This window comes from Acipenser ruthenus, chromosome 30 (genome assembly GCF_902713425.1).
Source record: "Acipenser ruthenus chromosome 30, fAciRut3.2 maternal haplotype, whole genome shotgun sequence".
Classification (NCBI taxonomy): domain Eukaryota; kingdom Metazoa; phylum Chordata; class Actinopteri; order Acipenseriformes; family Acipenseridae; genus Acipenser; species Acipenser ruthenus.
The window spans coordinates 521,191-548,688 of record NC_081218.1 but is presented as its reverse complement, the minus strand read 5'-3'; the positions used below and the strand labels follow the sequence as shown (position 1 = coordinate 548,688).

Here is a 27,498-nt window from a genome sequence, read left to right as displayed (position 1 = left end):
AATGTTGGTATTCTGTTCGTGAAGTCACATGGTAACACCAGTCATTGGGGTCTGTATACACGTTTGCTATAATCACTTTAATTTGGGTCCTCCAATCTGATCTGGGCAGGCTGCTCGCACTATGCGGAGGGAAGGGCACAGTGTGCTGGTAGCACCAATGTAGGTACGCATTATATGAAGAGCCTGGACACACGCCATTGGACCGCGCAACAAGTTTTGCAAATGACACACGCCAGGAGTTCCTGAAAGAACATGTTTGTCTGTCATGCTTTGCAGGCAAAGGCAGGGTGTTCTATTTGTTATATTAGTAATATGTCACAGGAAAAAAAAGTTTACAGCAGGGAACAAGAAAAAAACGACTTTAAATTGTAGTAATGAGAGTAGACTCACGCCCTCTATGGGGTCCGGGTGAAACTGCAGACACCGTTGACGTTTTATTTTCTGTTTGCATTCTTGGGATCACGTGATGCGGTGTCTGCGCACGTGTAACTGACAGAGGCGCTCATGGAGAGCGCTGAAGCGAGAGACGGATACAACATAGCAGTCAAGGGCTGTGGCGAGGTGACAGAGAAAGCAGAAACGCAGGGCTGGCGAGTTTCATTTTAATATGATTACAATTTACAAAACCGAAGCGGGCAACATGCACAGACAAAAAGGTCCCGTGTATAAACATGTGTAGCCAGTTTCTATAAAATTATAAAATAAGGGGTATGTTGCTTAACGCTGAAAATAAAAAAATAAAAAAACGGACAATTCAAACGAAACTTACACAAACTGAATAAATTTTAAATATATATATATATAACGATTTGAGCTATTTCTGTTAAGTTGTAAGCTAATGGTTGACTGCAGATTTTTTTTGTTTGTTTTTGTATAGAACTGTATGATTTAATAAATAAATAAATAACGGATTTGTTTCGGAATATTGACGTACCGTTACATTGGCTAAGTGTAGGTTCTAAATAGCCTAACTTTATCTGCAGTAATATTTAAAAATTGTTTGTCATTTGTGGAAAATAAGAACACTGACTTGTAAATACGAAATACACCTGCAGCTTTAAAAAAAAAAAAAAGTACAAATAAAGTCTTTACACTATTTTTCTTTATTTTTGTATAAATACATACTTTATTTACATTTCACTGTAAATACAATTCATAACGGCAAGTTAGTTAATGTGTTGAGAGAAGTATTGTTTAAAGACTTGTCCGGATATTGGAGAAGACGGAAGATTATTCAGAAGAAAGTGAGACTGCCGACTAGCTACACTACTGAAGGTAGAGTTCATTTTTTCTTATTTAAAAAAAAAAAAGACATTGTGTGTCATTTTACAATTTAGGATTATCGTAACCAAATATATTTGATGTATTTCCTGGACTTTCGTTAACTGTAATTACAATTTTTTAGTTTTTTTTAAGGGTTAAATTGGGGATTGAAAATATTTTTTTTCAACATTTCGCAACTAGTCGTATGCATGAAGTTTCATTATTTTAAACATGCAACAGTGTTAGAAAATGCCTTTCATTATTAAATATACGTTAAGTATGAACCATTAGAAAAATCTACCGGCAAGAAGCCTTAGGGTTACTTAACATTGTAACACTTGAAATGTATTTGCTTACGATTGTAAGTCGCCCTGGATAAGGGCGTCTGCTAAGAAATAAATAATAATAATAATAACAATGCAAATTCATCTACCATGAAGAACCTTAACAAAAAATCTAACAAAGTTTGGAGTAAAAGACGCAAATCTATTTTGAACCTTTAGAGAAAGGGACATTGGTATTAAGAATGTGTTTTGTTCTAGTTAGTAGCTGCTAGTAATTACACATTTATATTTTCAATCGTTGTGGTAAAACAGAAATAAACACTATAGGCCTACTGTAATGTTAGTAGGCATTCGTTTTATTACGTGCATCTAAAAATACTACTAGTCAGAACTTTAAGGTTAGGTTTTAATTATTTTATTTTTTTTAAATTGACACAATTTTGTATACCAAATTCCTGGCATTCTTGTAAATAATAATAATAATAATAATAATAATAATAATAATAATAATAATAATAATAATAATAATAAACAGTGATAAAACACACATCTTATATGTATAACCCTTTTTTCTCACAATTTTTTTTCAGATGATCCTCTAAAAATGAGAAAAGGAAATTATGCAGCAAGTTAGGGTATAGAATGAAACTGTCCCTCCCAAGCTGTCTTTGTGTCCGCCTCATCTTCACGACTGATGTCTGCAGCGTGAGGCAATTGCACTGCTCACAGCATTCCAAACTGCAGTGACTTGCAAAATGGGCGAGGGATGTGAGCTATGTGCGATACCACTACGACTACTAGTCGAGATGAACATGCTGAAATGGAAAATTTGGAGCAGAGGGACCTTCTGAATAGCTGCACACCTGCAGAGCCCGAGCGTTCATTCCAAAGGAAGACACACCAGCCAAGATGGCTCAACTCTGGGGAGACACAGCTCAGCCAGCCGCAGCTCTGCTACCTTGATGCTGGTGCTGCCATGGGGGTTGAAGGCTGTGTCAGCTCGCCTGTCAGAACCAGACAACCCCCCTCGTGTTCCGCAGAGCTGTTTTCTAGTACCGGATCCCAAGAGCCTGTTTCTGAGATCCCAGTTTTAAAGCCGCGGCTGGAAGCTGGGGTCCCACTGTTATTAAACGGGACGGCGTCAACGTATAACAAGCCCCCCCATGGAGTTGCATTATTAGAAAGAGACAAAAATGACTGGCTGCTAAAACGGAGTCGGCCACTGGGTAATGGGGATGCAAATTATTGCCTGACAGTGAACGGGTCTGGGGACCCTGCTTGCCCCGACGGGAAAAGAAGACGTGTGGAAAGCGGAGATGGTGAGCCAAGCTTGGAGAACAAGGACGTAGTGCCGAACAGCCAAAACCATGTCAATAAAAACAATGTTAATACAATTAAAGAGGGGCAGGCATCTGCAGCCCGGCGTTTGCCATCATCCGATGCCATGGTCCGGGCCTCCCCAGAACGCACTGCCCTGGACTACATCGTCCCCTGCATGAAGTGTTACGGTATATGCATCAAAGACGGGTTTCTGGGAGATGAGCTGGGCAGCCAAGTACTCCAGGAGGTCGAAGCCTTAAACCAGAGTGGCAAATTCCAGAATGGACAGTTAGTGAGCCAGCGGACTATCCCCTCCCGAAATATCAGGGGTGACCAGATCGTGTGGGTGGAGGGGAGAGAGTCAGGCTGCGAGAATATCCGCTTGCTGATGGGGCGCATTGATGAGGTGGTCATGTACAGCGCTATGAATGGCAGGCTTGGGGGATGCGTGATCAACGGCAGGACCAAGGTAAGAAGAACTGGTGCCATTGTAAAAGGTATATTGCACACTAAATGAGTTGATGTAGTACAGTCAATCTTATTCTTAAAACCAACGCTATCCTGTCTCAAACTGGCCGTGGAAGAAACAGAATTCGTGTGAAAATTAAAAGGCTGGATAAAACGTTTGTCTCAGAGCACAATTGGCACCATAAAATCAGGTAGGTAGGTTTTTTCTTTTCAGATTTCGTTTTCAGGTGAACCCCAATTCAAAAGTGATTCACCCCTAGTGCATCGGAATTCCACCTGGCACAACTGAATCTCCTACGTGCAGCAGAGGGAGGTTACAATATAAAGGGTGCATAAGGACCTTTTTATTTTATTGTGTTACATGTGTTGCTACAACTGTTTATGTAAGGTTTGAGGATTGTTTTAATTATTATTATTTATTTTTTTTACATTTTGACCAGTTTTTTAAACTTTTAAATTGCATTCCCTGCCTTAAGATGGCTTCCTATGGACCCGCATGGACCTCTCAGAACTACATTTCCCATCATCCTCCTGCTCATATATGTAACTGAGATAGATTTACTAATGAGCAGGAGGATGATGGGATTGTAAACATCATGGGAAAGGTGAAAAGGGTCCTAAAAATGACAGCCCAGGGGCCACATGTGGCTCCTGGGAACCCAACGTTTTACTTTCCCCTCTCCTGCCTGCTTGACTGTGCCTAGCAACAGTGGACCCATTGACACACAAACAAAGTTAATGTTTAATACATTAGGAGAGGTGGCAGAGACCATGTTACCCATTACTCGTGTCGCAGGGATACAAGAATGTGAACTACAGCTCATTTAAACATTGAAGACGTTGAGAATGATGCATAGTGGAAGTTTCTCTTTTTGCGTTTCTAAATTTACAATTAGAGAATTTCATAGTTTATTATGGGTTATAAACTTGGAATGCTGTCTAGCTTGCAGATCTCAGCTGTTTCCTAGAGTAAATCTGAAGCATTTGTGGCCTTCATGACGGGTGAAAAAAATGATTTGAGACAATTGAGTAAAGGGAACAGTGAAAATCTGTTTTCAATGTTTGGGTAATAAAATTGATTCTCTTATGCCCCTGTGGCTCAATTCAATTCTGTTGTTATTTAGTGATGGCACTAAGTTTTTAAGTTTGTAACGTAGAAGGCTAACTGCTGGTATTTCATCTCTGGCAATACAGTTTACATTACTTGCTTTTCTAACCTCCCAGACTATTCCAGTCTTGGAGATGATGGAGCCCATGGCTGTAAACACATTAACTTCCCAGCATGCCCTTCAAGGAGGTCATGTGTGCTTTGTGTTCTCAGCACTTTTGCTGATGTGTAGTGTGAAAGAGAAATGTTTTCAGGACACTTGAAAAGACAAAAGTGTACTCGGTACACATCCAGTGTGAAAGAGAGATGATCTGAGTACGTTTCCAATGGAAAGAGCCGAGTACACTTGGACACTGTGTACTCTACCCTGTACATTCACAAGCATACCCAGTGTGAAAGGGACCTACGTGAACAATGAGAAATATTTACTGCGCAAGTACCCATTCTGAGGTAGCATTTCCTGTTTTTGTATTTAATGAATCATAAACCATGTGTACTGGTGGAAAGGTTTCCAGGTGTTGTGTGCAGGCAAATGAACCACTGTGTACACTAACTGCCCACGTGGTCACATTTGCCCATTCAGACAACCTTTGGCATCATTTTTCTCCCTGTGACCTAGACAAATAGCATTGGTATAATTTGTTTCAAGGGCTTGCCAATGCTTTCCGGTACTTTCACTTTATGTTTTTACTTTGGGGAAACTTAAGGGTATTATTATTTATTTCTTAGCAGACGCCCTTATCCAGGGCGACTTACAATCGTAAGCAATGCATTGTTAATGCATTGTTTTTTTGTAGGAAAAACTGTCACACAGTGAATGTTTAACCGGTCACAACTCAAAACATCATCGTCATTCATGTGACATCTGTCCACTCTTAAAGCGATACACATGCATGTAGTTATGGAGAATAAATAGGCCTATGTGAAAAAGTTAAAAAAAAAAAATCATTCCTTCCACTTTGCAGCTTTATTACTATTTTTTTTTTATTAAGCATAAAATGAAAGAACATAGTTTATAACAATTTGTTTTCAAAAGTTGTTTTGTAACATTCATACTTGGCTTTATATTTATTATAATGTTAGATTTTACCGGCAGGATGTCTGAAGTCTGTACGATCAGAACTGGTGTATTTGTATTCCACACAAGTAATCCATTGGTAGCTTGTCATACACACAGTGAAGTTCACAATAACAGAAAGCCTCGACTATCCATTTTAATTTAAAAATAACACAAATGAAAATCTCCAAATAAAACTCAGCTAACGGAGAGAGAACAAACAAAATGCTAATCAATGTCGTAAAACACAGTTCAGAACCTACTGGCAAGGAGCAACACCCCTGTCTTTTCTTTCATTGTCCTCAAGCCATTTTCACAGGTGCATTTAAATACCTGTATTACAACTTTACTCCTGTCAATCATCAATCAATCAATCCATCCATTTAGCAAGAGAGAACAAACAAGAAGGAAAAAGACTCAAAAGCCATACGTATAATGAGTTCCTCTGAGGCGGAGGACTCCCCACGCAGACTTCTTTTTTATCAGGTGTTTGTCCGAAATAAATGGCATGTCCTGTTTTGAAGAGATAGAGTCCTGTACAAAGCAGTAATGCGTGAAGCGTTCACATTGAACAGGGATATTTATTAGCCATTAAATTGCCTTCTCTTGTCCAGTGCAGTTAGTCAGCCTGTCTTACCGTTAACGGGCAGTAAAAAATGGAATAGCCCAGGGGTGCCCAAAGTTGGCCCTTCCACTCCTGGCCTTTGTTCCAAACCTGTTCTAAATTGTTTAACTGAACCAATTATGCCTCCATCCGAAAGTAGTTAACTATTTTCCATTTTACCAGTTAAACCCGGAGTGGAATGGCCCTCCAGGTCTGTGATTAGACACCCCTGGTTTAGACTTCCGTTACACCCCACTTGGAATACACCTCACTACAAAAAAGACATTATTGTATTTAAGAGAGTACTGAGAAGCGCAACTACAGTAGGCTGGCCCCAGGACCTAATGAAGAGGTTAAAGTAATGACATCTCTTCAGCCTACAATAGGAATTACTACACAGCGAGTTATAAATGCAGGTGAAGTATCTAAAACGTCAGGAATATTTAAAAAATCAAAAAACAATTAGACCCCCTTAGGGGAAGACGACGTGCTTGGAAGTGATGGTCTTGATGGGCCGAACAGCCTCTTCTCGTTCTCAAACAAATATTCTTTTGTGCTTATGATTCTGCCACTTAACCTCCCCACAAAACAACCTAAGAACCCATATTGCAGCTGACAGGGCTTGTGTCTGTGTGTGGAGTGATGTGAGCAGTGTAAGTAGAGCAGAGCTGTGACGATACCCGGGCAGCAATGCGGGCTTCGGTTTCAAATCACTTTACTGGGAGGGGTACCGCAAGCAGCAAATACTGCGTGGTATATTGAAGTAGCAAATATTGTATCTTCTTTTATCGTGTCCTTATAAAACAAGTCATAATTCAGTTTACAAGGTTATGTACTAACAGGGAGTCAGTCTGTAGCTTTCATTTATTATTAGATTTTCAAAATGTTTTTGTCAGTTTGATCGTTAAGTTTGTGGAAAATCTACAAAGCGGTATGTAATTAAAAATGTTAACGTAACATTATTCAGCAGGTTTCATTCGACTTTATGAAGCAAAATTACTTATGTCCATAGCTGTACACACATAGCTTTACACGCACACAGAGCCCTGGTTAGAGATTAACATGCTTGTTTCAGAACACACAGCTCATTTGCAAGACCCCAGATTGGGTATATCTAGGCTTGGGGTCAAGTGGAGTGTCACCTTTTTCCACTACTTTGCACTGTATGCTGTAACAGGCAACAGGAAAAACAAGTGACTATTCAGGATATTCAGAATGTATCCACAACTTTTAATAACATTAGATAACATCAAGGTGACAAACAGTTTGACTAGGGCCTTCCGTCAGTGTAATTGTGTCATTACACTGTCCCCAAGAAATGCTATCTTAGCATCGTTTGATATGTTTTGATCAAAACCAAACTGTTCATTGGTAAATCCTAAAATATTTTGCAAAACAGTCACACAAGCACCTGATGCGATTAACCCTATAGATATGACATTGTTTTTTTTTTTTTTAATATAGGTTAAATAAAGACTTGTTTGTTGGTTGGTGGCTTTTTAGCTATCGCCGTTCCCAATGGGTAATGGTAACTCACCCAGACCTGAAGGCAATCTGCTGAGGCTTAGCTAAAGGACTGGGAAGGAAGCAGTAAGATCTGGTGGTTAGAGCTAAGGGACTGGGAGGGAGGAAAGCACTCTGGCTGAGATTACAGTGAAAAAATGTCTGGTGCTTAAAGGGTTTATACACCCTTTAACCAAACATAGTAAGTTCACTTTCTTTTATGTAATCTTGGAACCAAAAGCGTTTTGAATATTGAAAAAAAATATTATAACATTCTGTAAAATATACACAGAAATACTGGTAGTCAACATGTCTGAACAAACTACAAAGAGACTGAGCGCAATATAAGATAAGATGTTGGGAAGCTGCTGATGCTGCTGATTTTATCCGATTCAGACCGATTGTGCCACTCTGCATTTTAATTAGGGTCAAAGTGCTCTAAGTGTAGTTAATAACCTGACTAATCAACAAGTCGGTCTATTTTTAATAAATCATTAGTCATTTTTCCTAACCGGTCAAATCTTTTTTTTGTAAAAAAAAAAAAAAAAAAAAGTAGTTTTCCTATTTAAGAAGGCTACGAAATGGAAATAGAAATTACATTTGCTCATATCTTGCAGCATAACTTATCGTTATCGCAAGCAAAATATTATCTATACGTGCTGTAATGCCCCTGAGAGAATGAAGTTGGAATTCCTCACCATCCTGCTTGCAAACACGCTGTATAAAATTGGCCAGGATTGGGTCGAGCTCCACAGGGGAGATTTGATGAATTTGCTGGATCACGTTGGAGGTAGTCCGGTATTGTTTAAGGTATTGCAAAGGCTTTCTCTTTAAGGTTTGTTATTTTTGTGTTGCGTGTTGAATTTGCTGTCATCAGTTTACCATGGTATAAAACTTTCAGGTTGTTTTTTTTCTTGTTCAGGTCATTTTGTTTGCAGTTTATTTAGGTTTTTTAGTGGTTTCTGTAGAGGCTAGCTCTATCTCTTAATGTAATGTCATCTGAGCCAAACTCTCTGATACAAAGACGTTTCAGATGGCTGTAGCACATCGATATCAGGGTCTACTATGTATAATATTTAAAGCAGTTAACATTGACAGTGAAAGGTATATCAGGGTCCTATTGTAGTCACAACAGTCACTTTACAACAGAGGTGAGATGACAGCTAAACAAACAAGTTATATAAAATTACATTTTGAGTAACTGCATAATTGTAGTGTTACTGAATGTTGTATGTGTGCAGCCTGTTGTGTGCTGTGGCATTGAAGTGGTTAACTGCGAGACAGGGAGAGGTGAGGACTCTGCTTCTACATGCTCGGCAAGGGTTCCACCATGGCGGACACTAAGCCCCTCCCACCCATGATGCAGCACTTTCAACTGTGATAAGGAGGTAAACGCCATGCTCGGGTAGCATTTAAAGAGACAGTAGCACTTTTTTTTTTAGACCATACCCATTATAGTACAACTTAACATCCAAAATATTTAATAGCCAAACCATTTAGTGTCTTTTTAATTCAGTGTTTTCAAAAATCTTAATAGGTATTGTTAATTATGAACAATCAATGTGAAAGCATTTAAGATAATGGATAATCTCAAATGTATGGTTTTACAGTATACTGAACAACAAAAGTTACTAGCTCATTTGGAATTCGTATCAGGCCAGGATGGCACTTATTTGACAGGACAAGCCAGGGCAGGCTTGACGCATGGAGACTGCTTCCTCACCCCCTAAGAGAAAGGGTGTTCCCTCCAGTCCAGGGCATGCTTGAGGCTTGGAGACTGAACTGCTCACTCACCCCGTGAGAGTCCTTATATAGAGCGGACTGCAGACCTAGGGAAGGATGCAGCTCAAAATAAATTTTAAAATGTGGACAGAGTGGGGCTATTCTTTACCACCCCTACCCCAGCATGCAGTCTGTGCTTTTACCAGGATAGGAGACTGGTTCTACAGACAGGGACGTGAGCTCCTGCACGTCCAGCAGGAACATCCTTATCAAATTACATGAGCACTCTGTCCTGGAGTTACATTACTCAGCATCAAGAGAGTCCCGTGAGCGCTGGAGGAACAACTGTGAATGTTTGGCTTGGTGGTTATCGCTGAGAGACTAGGGAAGGCAGTGTGGCCCAGCGGTTCGAGCTGATGGACTGTGAGTGAGGAAGGCCTAGTGATTAGTGCTGAGGGACAGGAGAACAATGTGACCACTGCCCCGTTTCCCTAAAAAAGGGTGTTTCCACTGCTGGCCTTATTGGCTGCTTTTTCTGGCCTGGTCTGCAATATCGTACCCAATGTGGTCAGACCTGGCCACAAAGGGACTCCATCATCACGCAGCAGCGAGGCGTGTGCTGGATAAGAAGCCAACAGGGGAAATGAGCTGTACATTTCAAGCTTTTTTCACTTCTGCAATGTCAAAAATAAACCTGAGCATTGAACAAATCGGAGGTCTAGTGGTTAGAATTGGCAAGTACTTTTTTTGTAAGGATACCTTTGTCGTGATACGTTTCCTCTCTGTCTGCAGGCGATGGTGGCGTGTTACCCGGGTAACGGGACTGGGTACGTGCGTCATGTGGATAACCCCAGTGGAGATGGCCGCTGCATCACCTGCATTTACTATCTCAACAAGAACTGGGACGTCAAGGTACGCCAAAAGAAATGAATGAAAAACACTGAAACTCATTTTAAAAACAATCCACAAAAAAGAAAAAAGAAGAAAAAAAAAGGTTGAGGGTACACACTTGGTTTCCTGTTTGTGTTCGCATCCAGCACGATAAATATTAAAATCCCTTCATTAAAGTACACATACCTATCACAGTGATTCAAGCAAATCTTACCTAATATGTATTAGCCTCACCTTCTTGAATAACAGTGCAGTGAGTGGGGTAGCAGAAGTATCAATCTGGACTGTCTAGCTACGCCCCACCCTCTTGTTTTAATCTGATTATTTTTGAGAAAAGCTTTTGGATTCCCTTGCAGGTTCATGGCGGGCTCCTCCAGATTTTCCCAGAGAGTCGCACCGTGGTGGCGAATATCGAGCCCATTTTCGACAGGCTCTTGATCTTCTGGTCCGACCGGCGGAACCCTCACGAAGTCAAACCAGCGTACGCCACACGGTAACTATCACCCACTGTGAAAGTACTGCAGTGCCATACAGCAGAAAGCCTAGGTGCAAAGAACCAAATCCCATCTAGTCACAAAACTAGGCCACACTGCTTGCTGTCGGAGCTGCTGTCCTCCCAATACAGCAGGGTCTGGAGTGCCCTTGACCAGCCTCTGTGATTGGGTTGGGGAAGGTGTGCGTTTTCTTGCGTTTCGATAGCAGCTGGACTGAAAGGAAACACGCCTTTCCTCAGCGGAATGGTTCATGGTCTAGCACAGACGGTGTCTTGTTTGTTAAAGATAGGAGTGATAACTGTTCACTGGTTAACTCTATGTCATCTAGGACTCAGTCCTGATTTTAGCATTAGGAATATTATCACGGGATAGATAGGTAAGTAACTTTAAGTGTCATGTTCATTTCTAGTTTACAATTGCCTTGATATTTTGTTTGCAATCATACCGGGTGGTTCTGGGTTCTGTTGCTCCAATATTAAGTTATACTTTTCTTTAAATCTGTCTTTTACCTGGCTGTGAGATTGATTTGAGCTTGTCAGGAGAATCCTAAATCCTTAACAGATGTCTTCATTCCATTCAAGTAACGTGACAGTGTGACCTTTTGACTCTGCTGGTACTTAGGGTTCTCGTGAGCGAGCTTAAAGCCAGGTAACCCCTAAAATAAGGCAAATCTAAAAATAAAAAGTAATTTGAAGCTATATACTCTTTTAAAAACTGCTGCTTCCTGTGCTGTGGGTGTCAGGATTGCTAATCTCAGAGGGCCCAGATGTAAGAAAGTGTGGAGAAGCTCATTGTGCCATTGTGTGTTTCAGGTATGCCATTACAGTGTGGTACTTTGATGCAAAGGAGCGGGCAGAAGCCAAAGAGAAGTACAGACTCGGTATGTGCTGATGCCTCAGGTTAAATTGCCTTAACTTTAAGAAACTCTGCTCTGAACAATTGAGGGATATTAAAGAACCCCCTGCAGTGTTTACAGTGTAAGAAATACCTTACTTTACCTTTGCTGGAAGTCAATTCCTGTTTTTCAATTCCAATTCCTTTTTAAAATTCGATTCCCAATTCGCATTCCCATTCTCTTTTAATCAATTCCATCACATTGTTGATCAAAATTGCAATTCGCAGTATTCTGTTAAAACAAGCTACTTGCAGTGGCAGCAACTTACTTGAATTGAAGTCACTGATAGTCCAATTAAACTGGCTTCAAATGAAAGCAGTTGGAACAATCACAACAATGATTATGTCTCTAAAATATAAATTCCGATTCCTTCAAAGGAATTGGAATTGATTGTAAAAGGAAATGAAAATGGAACTGGAATTGAGAATCAATTGTAAAAAGGAAATGAAAATGGAACTGGAATTGAGAATCAATTGTAAAAAGGAAATGAAAATGGAACTGGAATTGAGAATCAATTGTGAAAAGGAATTGAAAATTGAATTGGAATTGAAAAACAGACCCTGACCTAACCCATGTTCCAATCCAACAAAACTGTTTCAGTTCTATTTTCAGTCTTATTTTTATTCACATGTACTCATTGTTTAACAGGGACCAAAGTAATTTTACTATCTCTGTCTTCAGAGAAAATCTTTATTTTGCCTTTCTGCCTGAATATATATCACAATCCATTGGTGAAACCAAATAAACACATGAAGTGTCTTCTCAAAATCATCTTTTCTATTTGGACGCCTTCTGGCAAACTATTTACAAAGCTTTGCTTGGCGTTACAGATGTTCAGTCATTGGTTTTGTCTTGACAGCTGCTGGACAGAAGGGGGTCCAATTGCCTGTAACACAAAGTGGCTTGACCTAACAAAACCAGAGTGCCAGGGAGCCAGAGGGTGCTTGTTGCTGTGCTGCTATTGGACGGATTGGAGAGAGGCCCCTCCCAGCACAACCAAGAAGCCCCGCCCACCTCCATCCATTAGTCCATTCAATGGGGTTGTATGGTTTGGGTGATTGATAAAGAGGTGAATGTAGTAGGGGCCTACGTTGACCCCAAGATGGGACATGGGCAGGCGGAGAGAATTAGTGCGAACCTGACACAAGGAATGGAACAAGGAGTCTTGGCTGGTCATATTCTGTTGTAGGGCTGTCAGTTAAGCCTGCAAATAGCAATCGATTAATTGGGCACGTAAAACATAATCGTTCGAAAAAGTATCGGTGATTGTACTGCCCACAGAAATGTCTAATTTTCCATAATGTTTCCATAATGTTTTTGAAGTTATGGATGTATACATAACATTTGAATTTGTATGTTTACAAAAGTGTTTATTAAGTACAGCGTATTGTACTTGTGTACAGTTGACAGTACTAAAAATATATAAAAATGAACACTGTTGTTATTAATGCGATGTTTAGCGCATACAGCATGTGTTTTAGAGCTTTCTTTTTTGGCTTAGTTTATTACTGGTAACCAGAAACCCTTATTTTACCAGGTTCTTGGTGAAATCATAATTGCCTTAGAAGTCATATCAAAGGGTTTGGCTGTACATTTTTCTCTTACAACCACTGAGCTCTTCACTCAGTTTAACAAAGAAACTCAGAAAAAAGTAAGATTATTTTTATGTTTACTTCACGAGTGAGTAACTTTTAAATGTAATTGTAGTTTTGGCTACTGTCTCTGTAACTTTAATGACATTTCCCATCCGTCTGGTTCTTCAGTTCTATTTGCCTGCCATAGATATGTGCTATGTAGGCTAGATCAGCCAGTCTTTATAGAAGTGAGAGCCGACGCCATCTAGTGATCAGCCACTTTGGATCAAGTTTCTGGCAATACCGTGCGCTAGATGGTGCTGACTAACAATAAAGACACTGTGATCTAGCCTAAAGAAAAGAAAAAAAGCCTTCTATTTTAACAGCGAACAGAGCCTGGAAGTGGGGGAAAAACACGAAAGCCAACTTTCTCTAAATAGGAGGGAAATAGTACACTAATGTCACAACACAGTACTTATAACTGTGAGTAGGTAACGATACAATATGTATCACGCTACAAGTGATGGTGTATTGAATAATGAGATTACACCATCATTAGTTATGGACTACTTTATTGAAAGGCAAAACTAAAGAGGTAAGGGGTGGAAGCAGTCATCCATATCAACCAGGTATACTTTGTTTTTTGGAAGACTACATGTAGCTATATGTGGTATTGCAAGTAAGCACTTCAAAAAGGACTTCAATATAGACTAATGAAAGTATTAAGCCTCAAATTATTTAAACAATGTTTATAATGTTTATTTCTTGATTTTAGTGATATATATATGTGTATATATTTTACACTTTGATGACTTTTTAAAACTTTTAAATTGCATTCCCTCCCTCAAGATGGTTTCCCATATACCTGCATGGACCTCTCAGAACTACATTTCCCAGCATCCTCCTGCTGGTAAATCCATCTCAGTTACATATGTGAGCAGCAGGATGATGGTAAATCTTGAGGCAGGGAATGCAATTTAAAAGTTTAAAAAAGTGGTCAAAATGTAGAACAAACAAAAAAAATTTAGAACAATACACACACCTTACGTCAACAGTTGTAGCAACACATGGGAACATGCAACACAATAAAATAAGAAGGTCCTTAAGTACCCTTTAAGTTTAAAAATAAGAAATAATTGATTTAGTTAGGAAGTAAGAACTGTTTCACCCTTATCACAAAAAAAAAAAACATTTTTGCCAGTGCATCATATTTGTCATAACTTTGATATTTCCTTCAGTCACTGTGTGCATAATTGCACCATGTTAAGTTTCCTATCTACACCATATCTATTTTATAATGCATAGATATTTTTTAAAGTTTTGACAGGGCAGCTGTCTCGAACACTGTACAGCTGTTTTATAATGTCTACAAATTGAAATAAAAAGTCATGATCGAAGGGGCTACACTAATGTGATAGCAGTAGAAGAGAAAGTAGAACCCACATCAGTAAATCCTAATGACATTACAGCAGCTGCAGAAACACACACTAATATTATGGCTTCCGGTAGACTTTTGCAATATCATTTTTTTGATTACATTATGTTATTATTATTATTATTTTTTTAATTTTGTCTCAGTCCTAAAATTGTAGGTGATGCAAAACTTTTGGGCATAGCTGTACATTGCAAAAAGACACAGTACAATATTAGACAGATATTTTCAAGCATGACATTTGCAGTAACATCAGATCACCAAACTCACTTCACTTCCTAATCTGAGCTGTATTTAAACCCAGGATTTCAGAGTTAAAAGGCAACTGTACCACGCCCCCATTGAAATCCACAAGCCTTATTCCAGTGGTGGACAGTCATTTTTGGTTTGTGAGAAGGACGTTGCATCAAAAACCTGTATAGAATTAAATTATTTTTTGCATATTTAAGATTACCTTCAAAGCGCATGTTCAATGTGTGAGCTTCATAGGTATGTCCTGCAAAAAATGAGCATTTTGCATAAAGATGTTAGCGTTTTTCTAGCAACTTTTTCTAGAACACAAAGCAACTTTCATCTCTGACTATTCCATTTAAAAACATTGCAAAGTATAGTATCGCACAGACAAGCATGGTGAATCAATGGGAACTATGGTAAAGCATAGGTAGCTTCAGATTACATGTTTATTTGTTTTACTGATCTCCCAGCTCTTTTTATATTACAGTCGTTCTAAGTTGTTCTTATTGCAGTTACTGGTTACTGAAATATTTGAATAAGTCTGTATTAAGACGCTTCGACATGTGTAATACAGGCTAAAACAGCCAAACTGCTTTTATGTTATTTGGCAGAACTAAAGGACACGTGATCCAAAGTGGCAGATAACTAGATGGCGCTAATGAGAACAGAACACAGTATGTGCCTTTCAATAACTGCAATTAGACACACTCAGAATAATGGTAACCATAGCAGCTACTTACTCAAAGAAATTGCACTTTATTGTAATAAATGCAAGGAAAAGACATGTGGATGTTATGCAGATGCAAAATAAATAAAAGGCCAAGACTGCTTTGTTTTGAAATTCAGAATTTTACAGAATCAAATTAATAATAAATAAATAAATAAATAAAAAACTATTTCTATATCGCCTGGCGTGTGTCTGTCGCAGTCTGAGAGCTGTACAATGTTCAAATAAAAAGGCTGGGTATGAGGAAAAACAATATGGCTTTATTTTTTATTTACCTGGATGCTTATTTTTGTAAGTTGTCTAACTTACCAATGTATTTTATCAGTTACATACTTTAAATTACTAAATCATAACACAACTTGTGTCTGACTGTCCTGCTGGTCTTAAATTTCAACTGGACAGAAAATGTGCAGCTGTTCTGTGGGACATTTTCTGTAGCTTTAGAAAGTCCCCGTTTCTGGAAGACAGTGTATGTGTTTATTATTATTATTATTATTTATTTATTAGCAGACGCCCTTATCCAGGGTGACTTACAATTGTTACATTATATCACATTATTTTTACATACAATTACCCATTTATACAGTTGGGTTTTTTTACTGGAGCAATCTAGGTAAAGTACCTTGCTCAAGGGTACAGCAGCAGTGTCCCCACCGGGGATTGAACCCACGACCCTCCGGTCAAGAGTCCAGAGCCCTAACCACTACTCCACACTGCTGCCCTGCTGTTTAGGTAATATTGAAATTCTGCAGAGGATCGACTTATGATTTATAAGAATCTTTCTGGAAAAAACATCAGTCATTTGTGAGGTCATACAGAAGCACCTGCCAACCGGGCGTTTTAGGCTGCATTTCGTACTGGAGTTGTGTCTGTTGATTTTAATAAATGATACGTTGGCTCCCTCTTGTGGTTACTGTTAATAATGACATGCTACAATGTGGGTCTTAACCTGTCTCGCTGCATACAAATTATTCCCTGTGAACTGAGGAAGGAGCACCTAAAATGTGGGGGGAAAGGTGTTTTAACCAATGCAAGTGTAATGTGCTTAATACGCATGTGTTACCAGCCACATAAAATAAATAATTAGGCCAATGTTGAATATTATTATTATTTATTTATTAGCAGACGCCCTTATCCAGGGCGACTTACGATTGTTACAAGATATCACATTATTTTTACATACAATTACATTTTTTTTTTTTTTTACATACAATTACCCATGAAAACAAAAACAGAAATATTCTTAAAATTGAAAAACTCACATACCGTATATCGTTGATTTACCAAATCGTAGTGCATTTTCTCCAAAGAGCCAGGAGATGGCTCTGTAGTTTATCGAAGCTTGTTTTCACCATGACTAAAGCAAAAAGAAGGGTCATCATGCTGCGGCTTTTTTCTTGTTGTCGGTTGAAAAGTGAAAGTTCAGACTCGGATATGGCAGCAGCGAGTTGGTTTGGTTTGAGATTATTCCCTCGGCTCGCTTCCCAGTTGAGTCGTCTGTGTCAACGAACCGGGCCTCTTCATCCCGGGGCTCCAGTAAGGCGTGTCAGTGGGACTCACCGCGCTCGGGTCGCGGAAAAGGGGAATGAAACCGGCTGGGGCAAAACCCGGAGCCCAGAGCCGCCGAAATTCACCGAGCTCGACAAGGCTGATGCCTGGGTAACATATGCATACTATAAATCACATTATTATTATTATTATTATTATTTAATTAAATACTATTCTTAGTGTTGTGTTTACTTCATATGCAAAGAACACAACAATAATAATACAATGACATTTAAATGTATTTAGGTTATGCTTAATTCATTTTTTAAAAAATTGCATATATTTAAGTTACGGTTGCTACCTGCCGCTGTTTGGAGGAAGGTGTCCCGGCAATTCAATATGACTTAACTGGACGTTAAATTGAGCACAAGTTACAATATTACTGCAATAGACGCGCAATATCAATTGCTTGTCAATACTATAGTAGTATTATCAATGTTTCCTTTGTTTTGGATAAATATAGGAGATCTCGTTTTGTTGTACCTCAGAGGTAAGACATTGAGCAAAGCTGGACACTGTGTCGCGTTCTTGAGGAAATATCTGCCTATTTCAGTAACTAGTCGTAGTAGCAGCTTGTTGAGAAATATCATTGGAAATCACTGTATTGTCTTTGACGAATGAGTCATGACAGGTTCTGTCTTGATTTCAGATGCTGAGGAAAGCCCACGAAACAGGTGAGGGACTGTGCTTTAGTTTTTCTGGCATCTTCCATCGCAAGGGTTACGACATGACTCCATGTTCATTGGGACAGTCTATGCTTTTCAACTTGCATCGCAATGCATTCTGGTACATTTTTACCTGTCTCAGGTAACCATCACAGCAGGACTTACCAGAATGCATTGGGGTGTAAGTTGAAAAGCCTGGACTGTCCTATAGATGGAGTCATATGCTGGCCCTATCCATCGCTGACAGGTTTTGACATCATGAACTGGCATATTCTGAAAAAGATCCTCTCGGCTCATTCTATGTCAGGTAACAAAAACTAGTATTTTACCACCAAAGGTTCCTGAGATCCAGCCCATTGTAGATGGTCCAGTTTTGATTGAGCAATGCATGTCCCTTTGAGATTCTATTCTGCATGCTGTGGGTGATAAGTGTATTAGGGTACTCAAAGCGTCCCAAAATCAAATGCATATTTGTACCTGCAGGGTCAGCACAGGTACTGTACAGCTATGGCCCAAAGTTTTGCATCCCCTAGAATATTAGGATTGAGACATCATTTATAGAAAAACTATATGAACTCCAAAATGATATTGCAAAAGTCCACCGGAAGCCACAATAGTAGTACAGAAATTTCATGTTGGATTTCGAAATGACAAATTGAAAAAATGTGATGGTTTTTCATTAAGTATATATGGGGAAACTACAAAGCGGTATGCAATTCAATGTGTTAACGTGACATTATTCACTAGGTTTCATTCGACTTTATGAAGAGAAATGAGTTAATTCTGTTGGGTGATGCAAAACATTCGACCTTAGCTGTGCGTCTCAATAGTGCGAGCACTAACACAGAGAGAGACCTCAAATGTTCTCCAGTTTCTAGGATGGAGCAGTATTGTGTATGGGACACTTATTGCCCCTTTTACCCTCGGACCCCTTGCTCACTGAGAATCTTGGTATTGTGAGATATCCGGAGCATATCCTTCCTGGCTGTAATCCCCAAGCGCTAGTAATGCTGATCCTTGCTATGAATCCCCCTGGTTCAGTTCTCTTTCTTGTTAGGGTTCCTGTCGTGGTTTCGGAATGGCTTGCTGGCCACAGGGATTGGGGTGATCTCTTACGTTCAGAGCGATGTGGGGCGCGAGGCTGCCTATGGTATGTGATGCATCATAAAACCGCAACTCTTATTGCTATTTAATATTTGCATTGAAATATAAGGCAGGATGATGGATAAATCGCCATTATTCAGACCTGGTAAAATTCCCCTGTGACTGATTCTCAACAGTAAAACTTCACTTCCTTATTCATTGTAAGCTGGGGCACTGTTTCTGAATCTTGCATTAATAATAATAATAATAATAATAATAATAATAATAATAATAATAATAATATATCTTTGTATCTCTATCTATCTGTCTTTCTTTCCAAATCCTTTTTAAAAACAGTTTCCCATTCCCATTCACTTTTAATCAATTCCAACACATCAACATGATAAAAACTGCAATTAGCAGTATTCTATTAAAATGAGCTTCTCAGAGTGGCAAACAAATTACTTCAATTGAAGTCACTGTTAGTCAATTGCATTGGCTTCAAATGGAAGCAGTTGAACAAATCTCAGCAATGATCATCTTCTCTAAAATATCAATTCCATTTCCTTCGAAAGAATTGGAATTGAAGAACAGGAATCGAACCCCAACTCTGCACTTGAGCTTCCAGTTCTATGCAGACAGTTAAAGCCACTTATAAGACTTTGATTAAGTGAGATGACACGCGCTGAAGGCTCCCCGTTGCGTTGCTTGTTCCTGATGCAGGTTTCTTCATCCTGGGTGGAGTGTGTGTGTCGTTTGGAAGTGCCTCCTACATTGGGAACCTGTTTGCCGTGCGCCGCACCATGCTGCTGTCCCTCCCTGCTGTGCTGCTCAATGGCCTGGTGGTGAGCTCTGCTGCCCTCTTCTGGCTGTGCGCGGTAGCGCTGTACATCGGCAGGCTGGAGGTGGAGATAGTGCGTGAGGGAGAGGAGGAGTGTGAGGACTGCAACAATGATGAAGAAGACAGAGACAAGAAGGACAAATAAATACTCTGAAGGCTTACTTGAATGATCTAAACAGGGGTGGGTCTTGAAAGAGTCGGGTTGTAAATGGGAATGCGTAAGAGGCTTTGGAAGTTAAACAAAGTCGAGGAAAGAGGGTAGGGAAGCTAATATATATACTTTTTTTTTTGCTCTAGGAGCCAGCTTCCCAACATTTCAGTGTGTTTAACATGCCTTTGTTAATGGAAAGTGTGTTTGAAAACAAACAGTGGAGCTATTTTTATAGGCTTGTGATGCCATGGCAACTACACTAACTTATTTCTGTTCAAACCCACTGATGTGTTTGTGATGTAATTTACTACATATTTAATGATGATCTGCTGTTGCTCTCTGTTTAAACCTTTAGGTATCAGGGTATTATTCTTCTGTATTGTACATTATCTAATTTGATTTCTTCTAAAAACTACAAATTGTAGGTCATTCATGTTCTGTTCACTTTTTTCAGCCGCAACTTCAAACCCTCGCAAATCATGAACTGAAGTAAAGAAGGTACTAGCTGGAAAGAATGTTTTGGCTTGGGGCTTTAATTGAATCAACTTTAAACTTGAAAGTTACTTTGTTACTCAAAAGATTTCAACTTCCCAATAATATGACCCGTGTGATCAGAAAGAGGGAGTATATCTTTTTTTTTTTTTTTGAACCCTCATCTTTTGAAGGTTACAAACTGTTCCTTTTTTAGTAACAATGTAATAATGTTGAGACCCTGCTCTTTGGTATAAAGAGATAGCAGAAAATAACAAGACCTCAAAGGCACTGAAAAGATCAAACAGGAATGTTCAAAAAAGCTTTTTAAAAAAAAAAAAAAAAAAAAAAACACTCAATAGTAACTTAACCCAATGGCCAAGCTTTAACTACAATACAAGACCAGTACAGTATGTAACATATTTATTTATATATTGTACATTAATATGTTAAGGACTGGTATTAGAAATGTAGTCCTATATATAAAAAATAGGTTTATGTATACTGTGTTAAATATTTGCTGAGCTGTGCTAGATTTTATTTTTTTCTACATCATTTAATAATTGTTCAAAGAATTGCAACTAATGAGGCTGGTAATTCTACAGCACTGCCCTTATGGCACAGTGGTTCCTAACCTGTAAATCTCAGGCGGCCCCTATATAATTCATGTACAGCTATGGCCAACAATTTTGCATCACCCTATAGAAGGAACACATTTTGCTTCAAAATGTTGAATGAAACCTGCTGAATAATGTTATTTTTTGTCGTTTTCCATATACTTCTGAAAAACTGACAAAAACATGAAATACTGTACTACCCTTATGGCTTTCGATAGACTTTAGCGATGTCATTTTGTAGCTTCTTTGATTACATTGTTAAATAAAACATCTAAATTATGTTTATACATTTAATTTTTTTTTTTTCTCAATCCTAAAATTGTAGGTGATGCTAAACTTTTGGCCAGAGCTTTATGACGGTATTTTCACTTACTTTGTTTCGACGGTTGGCCTCGACTTTCGGGGCTCATGACACAGCTTCAAAACCGAGGCGAGGCTGACAATGAGGAGGTAGGGTGAAAGTTACCTGTGGGAGTTACAGCCACCATCCAGTGGTTAGTGAAAGGATTCTCCTGTCAATCAAAGTATCTTTTTTGCAGTATTTAGTGCGACACTTTGCGTAGCTTAACTTGACCACCCAAAGCTATTCAGTCGTTTTTCTCATTTGAGGACAGGCTTCTTTGTAATTTGTTGCAGCATTTTTAACTGGCATCTACCTGTTATTTGAATGCAGTCTTTAACTTGTTATGACTTACTCTAATTTTGTAAACGACGAATGTTAAGTCTAAATGTAACTGTTGATTCTGCAAATTCAGCCCTTCAGATGCTTTTATGATGCCTCAATACAAAATAAGAAACCAAAGCCAAAAAATGATACATATCTTGGTGTTTTCCTCCCCACAGCGATGAGAACTCTCCATTTTCTATGTGTTGAGGTTCATAGCTGGTGTGAAATTTCACTGCTCTGATTATGGGCTTGTCTAACTGGACTGTCCTCAAAATAGGAGCAGCAGTTAATTTTTTTTCCGGTTTTGACATATTGGTTCAGAATGTATCAAATTACATAAATACAGCCTGTGTTGAGAATTTTTTCAATGTACTTGGTACTTAATGGGTTAATCTCACCTAAAACAGCATTTCAAAACAAACCCTGTGCCGCCTCTTGTCTGAATTCCAATTTATCTATCCATCAAGAGACTATAAAATAATTATCTTTTACGCCACATTCTTTCATTTGAAATTAAAGTGATTTTCTCAAAACAAACATTTATTTTGGGGTTTTCAAAACTTTACTGTAAGTAGATATGTTATTTTCTTGGAAATGATTTACAACTGTTACAGGGACTGAAAATAAACAATCAAAAACTGACAACAGTTGTTGTTTGTGACCAGTTATAATTCCAATATTCTTCACACAGCCTGTGTTTGTTTTATTAGTTAATAAAGCTGCTATTGGGTTTGTGGTGCCACAATTAAACACTGTTATCCTACCCTGAGCGGTCCTGTCCAAGGGCTGGTTCAACTATTGAATGAGAGTTTGCACTGGGATATTTTTATTTAAAACACACGCGTATCTAATGTGGAATGCTGGTGTTTGCTGTTTCACTTGGTATAAGAAAAAATAGATGCATGTAGATTTGATCCTTGTGCCTTCTCACTAATATACGACGGGGTCAATGTTATCGCTTGCATTTGTGAGAAGACAGTAATAGATTCACATTGTGACTAGTACGTTTGGTTTAATGTTGTTGCTGTATGTGTTAACTGTCTTTAATGGTATGATACTTCCTGTGTGATCTTTGGCTGATCCAGTAAGGACATTGATCACCTATCTATGTAACTTATTCTATAGTTTTGCTCGAATTTTACTTTTATGTCCAGTGAGGGTCTTAAGCTGAGGGAACATGAAGCCCCTTTGTGTCTTGGAACTTGGTTTCAGGGGACTAGGTTTCAGGTCACTGCATGGCACACCAGGGGAGGCTTGGGGTTTGATACAGCAGAGTTGTCTCAAACTAGGTCTTCCACTCTCCTGGAAAAAGGTTTCAAGCCACTGTTCCTGAAAACGTGGCTTTGTGTCCCTTCAGCTTTGAATCAAGATCAGCGACTGACTTCTTTATTAACCTTGTGTGTATTGAATTGATTTATTTTAAGAACAGTTCACAGTGTTGTACATAGTTCCGATTGCTATGCCTTTTTGAATGTACATCTGCAGTTTGTTTTAAATCTTTGTTTTTGTGTGTCTACTACACGTCCAGCTTCATTAAAGAAAGTTGCATATGGTAGCCTGTGTTGTCTAGAATTTGGGCTCTCTTTTTTTTCTGTTTAGTTTGGGTATCCATTCCGTTCCTAATGAATTCACTGTTTATTCTTCACTAATTCATACCCTCTTACTTTCCCATCAGGGGGTTGTGAGATGGTTCCAATTGTTTATCCTGGACTCCCATATGTAATTCCCCGGGATCTCCTTTCGTATTCCCACCTTAAACATTGCCGTGTCCATTACTTCCCGCCAGATCATACAACATTTCAATTTGTGATTTTGTCGCGCAGTATACAGCAGTGTGCACATTTATTAGAACACTCCATTGCTTCTGTAGTTTTTAATTTGCTGTGCATATGAAATCAAACCACTGTTCCTTTTAGTCAGAGAAAAGGAACACATAGCCTCAGTGGTAAAATGCACGAGACTTTTTAGAAGTTGTTTAAGATGCCTAATTAAAGCATAAAGTGGTCTAACATTTTCACACATGACTGCCTATTGTTTCTATATCGCCGATTGCTGAGCGGAAATTGAAATTCTCACACACAGATGTTTTCATGCATGTAGGTATATATATAAAGGATATAAATGACAAATCTTGAGGTGTTGTAATTAGGTTGCACATGACTGCATGTGAAGAGATCACACCTATCATAGCATGAGTCCCGTCTGTAGGTTTACTATAAGATTTGTTAATGCAATTAATTGACAACCATTATATATATATATATATAGTACTTTTCCACATAATGAAACACAGGGTACATCTTTAATGGCATAGATGTGTTTTTTATTATTTTTATTTTCACAGTATTTTTATTTATTCAGTTCAAGTTCTGACTGGATGGATTATTCACACGGATTATTCACACGTTAGCTTGTTTTTTTTTTTTTTACCCTATGTTAAGCTACAGTGATGGAAATGAACACACTACGGGCCCGGGTTCAATTAACTTCATAGCTGGCAGGAAATATCATTTCCCGAAACAATTCCTTCCAGCTAAGCAAGATACAGAAAATGATGTCTTTTTTTTATACATTCATATGTATTTGACATGGCATAACGTTTCAACACGTTTTTCAAAGAAAATGTTATTTGGTACTTAATGGGTTAATGTAATCTGCATATGAATACAAATACCTAAAACTAAGCTGTCCTCTGATTGGAAGACGAACAGTGACAGGTCTCGCCCAATTGTGTTCTCGCTACCATATTAAGCACAACAATATGTAGTGTGATATTTTACAATTATATACAATTAACAAGGAGGTACAGACCGTTCTTTACAAGTGATACAGGTTTCCCGTTTTCTTTCTTCACAGCACCGGTACTGTACAATTGATCAGCATTTTCATTCATACTGTAAATACTCGCACAAATATTCTGTACAATACAACCTCATCAAACACCCCACCGCTGCCACAGTGGATTTCTGTGCAGAAAACAAATGTCATGGCTATGTGATTTCTGTATACAGCAGTGCCTCGCTAATACAGACACCATTATGCTATACATTCAGATATGCCAGACACAACGTTTATCCCCCAATAATAACCAATTCAGGGTGATGCTCAGTCTTTGCGAATTGAATGATCTAAAGAAATACCCTGAAAAAATGCTGTTATAGTGGCAACGACACTAACTAGCCCCAAAAAATGTACAGAATGGCCTTAATAGTGGTTAATACCACATTGCCCCCGCCATACTGTTAAAGTGAAAGCAGGCGTGGCCACTGTAGCTGTCTTGCCTACATTGTGGTCAATATCCTTATCATATGGCCTTATTTCGGAGACGAGCGATTTAACCCAGCTGCTCTGGCTACAGTCCTAGTAAATGTCCCAATAGGAGAAGACTCAGTCTTCGTCTTTATCGGTAGCAGGACCACGGAGCCCGTTGATGGAGAATGACAGAGCTGAGAAGGGGGTGTCCAGGGCTGTGAAGCCACTGAAAGGAGGCAACCCACTGAGTCTCTGGAGATGGGGGAACAGCGACGGGGGCTTGGGGTCTGCTTGGGGGTCCGTGGAGTGCAAGGAGTGGTGCTGATGATGAGCCCCAGTCTGAGGGAGGTGGAGTTCTGCAGGGGCGTAGCGGATGGTGCTGGGGGCATACAGGCTGTGAGGAGTGGGGCCTCCCATTGATCGAGGGAAAGGGAGGACCAACCGACTAATCCCTCCCAGCCCGCTAACTCCTCTCCCGAACCCCAGCCTCTGCAGGAGTTCGAACTCGGGCATGGAGGGAGTGGGGACTAGTCTTTCCTCCCGAGAGAGAGGAGAACCGGAGAGCGGTGGGGAGAGAGCCTCCACGGAGGGGGTGACCAAGGCTTTAGGAGGGGCCTCTCCTCCAGGGGGAGTCAGGACAGAGTCAGGAATGCAGATCCGAGGACCATTCCTATGAGCATGCCCATTTTCATGCCCAGGGGCATGAGTGTCAAGTGGGATGCAAGGGAGAGAATGGAAGCCCCAGATTCCTGAAGTGGCTACGTCACTCCCAGTTAGCTCGGTTTTGATCTCGTGTTCCGGGTAGGAAGATGTTGAAGGGAATTTCCTGTGCTGGATCACTGCACACCCATTCGGGATCCTCCCTGCCTCTTCCTCCTCCTCCTCCTCCTCCTCCTCGGCCTCACTGCCTCCAGACTCCAGCCTCCGCTCCTCCACTTTGATGTGCTTGGACAGAGGTTCTCCCTCCCTCTCACTCTCACTCTCGCTCTCCGGTTCCGAGGACAAAGGGCTCTGGTTCCCCTTTGCCCTTGTTTCCGGGGGACCCTCCACAGAGACACACTGCTGGCCCCTCTTCCTCCTTTCCTCAGATTGGCTCCCTCGGGGATGCACAACTCTAATCTCTGATGCATTGACACTGTCCAAGTCCTGGAGAGGTGTGGTGTCTTTACCTGGAAATGGGCAGAAAATGTTTTCCTGTAATTGGTAGCATATTGGCTTGCTTGTTTGTGCTATTTTTGGTAGTATCACTGTAAATTAAACAGCAGTTAATTTCACAAATGGGCTTTAATCAGCACTTTCTAAACATGTTAAATGAGGTAATTTATCCTAAAAACGTGCATCACATATTAAAGGTATTTTTAGTTCTTTATCTCACAATAATCCCCAAGAGCCAGGTGGGAATATAGAAGTCTACTACAGAATATAATTGGTGTTTTGTGTTATTTTGACTGCTGATCTCTAGTTTTCCTAAAGCTCTTTGAATAGAACACTAGATGACACCCTTTCTCAAGTCTTCAAGATGCTGCTGTTTTTGAGTGCAGTGGCAATAGGATGTTCGCCAAATTATCATAATATTGAGATAAAAATCATATAGATAGATATACATATACATACAGCTATGGCCAAAAGTGTTTTTGCTTCATAAAGTCAAATGAAACCTGCTGAATAATGTTACGTTAACATATTTAATTACATATTCAAACATGAAATACTGTACTACTATTATGGCTTTCGATAGACTTTTGCAAATTCGTTTAGGAGTTTATTTGATTACATGATATTCATATGTCTCAATCCTAAAAGTCTAGGTGATGCAAAACATTTGGCCATATTTGTGTGAGTGTGTGTGTGTGTATATATACATACACATACAGTATATAAAATAATATATATCCACTTTGAGCTGACTAGTGAACCTCGATGCGTACCCTTGGCTTCTTGTGAGCAGTCGTCTGTCGCCTGGGGTTCTCTGGACGGGCGAGAGGACTCTCCCAGCTGCTGGAGGTCCAGGGGAATGTCCAGGAACTCCGGTCGACTACGAGTGACCAGACAGCAAGAGTGAGAAACAGCAAGAGAGAGGAAGAGAGAAAGATTGTACACATGAAGATCCTGCTGCTGTACTATCTTGATTAGGGTTACCACATTTCCAGTGTGAGTAAACTTTTTCAATTCACTGATGCCATAGCAACCCTGAAGCCATTAAAATAAGAGTATATAAACTAGAAAAAAATAGAGCCACTGTTACTATTTAAACATTATATACACATAATCAGAATGATTAAACAAATAGTCCATAAGATTGTTTATTTTAGTTTTTAATGGCGCTAACACAACCTAATTTGTTACTCTGCTGTTAACGTGCTGAGCTGCTACTGTTTTGTACTTGAAAACAATAGCAAACCGGGATGATTTAGCAATATTACTGGTTCCGGCCGGGACAAATAATTATGTCTGAAAACTGAAAACCCTCGTCTTGATTCATCTGTCATAATAGTGTAACTAAGTAGGATCTGCCATAACACTGCATCCCGATGAGAGAGTCTGCAAGGTATTTCAATTGTCCTGGAGTGAAAAGTGACCATTCCTCAATTAGCACAGCCTTTAAACACTTTAAGGAGGGTACAACC

At 39.4% G+C, this 27,498-nt stretch overlaps 3 protein-coding genes across 5 annotated transcripts in view; 2 read left to right on the top strand and 1 right to left on the bottom strand.

The window, feature by feature from the left end:
* Window positions 1-496: 496 nt before the first annotated feature.
* On the top strand, window positions 497-13,073 carry LOC117396979 (prolyl hydroxylase EGLN2-like). Its single transcript, XM_059004508.1, has 6 exons — window positions 497-1,275; window positions 2,138-3,336; window positions 10,122-10,241; window positions 10,577-10,713; window positions 11,527-11,594; window positions 12,469-13,073. The coding sequence occupies exons 2-6, from the start codon at window positions 2,323-2,325 to the stop codon at window positions 12,519-12,521; spliced, it is 1,392 nt and encodes a 463-aa protein (XP_058860491.1). The 5' UTR covers window positions 497-1,275; window positions 2,138-2,322; the 3' UTR covers window positions 12,522-13,073.
* A 3,814-nt stretch (window positions 13,074-16,887) lies between these two features.
* On the top strand, window positions 16,888-23,174 carry LOC117435321 (transmembrane protein 160-like). The gene is made up of 4 exons (XM_034058390.3): window positions 16,888-17,235; window positions 17,774-17,798; window positions 18,847-18,939; window positions 19,596-23,174. The coding sequence occupies exons 1-4, from the start codon at window positions 16,930-16,932 to the stop codon at window positions 19,856-19,858; spliced, it is 687 nt and encodes a 228-aa protein (XP_033914281.3). The 5' UTR covers window positions 16,888-16,929; the 3' UTR covers window positions 19,859-23,174.
* Window positions 23,175-23,920: 746 nt separating this feature from the next.
* The window catches only part of LOC117395180 (neuronal PAS domain-containing protein 1-like), a 30,037-nt gene continuing 26,459 nt past the window's right edge, over window positions 23,921-27,498 (bottom strand). For all 3 annotated transcript variants that reach the window (XM_059004505.1, XM_059004506.1, XM_059004507.1), the window contains 2 exons: window positions 26,800-26,906; window positions 23,921-26,040 (listed from right to left, as the gene is read on the bottom strand). In XM_059004505.1, the coding sequence (XP_058860488.1) occupies window positions 25,007-26,040; window positions 26,800-26,906 (1,141 nt within the window). In that variant the 3' untranslated portion in view covers window positions 23,921-25,006. The remainder of the gene's footprint in view (window positions 26,041-26,799; window positions 26,907-27,498) is intronic.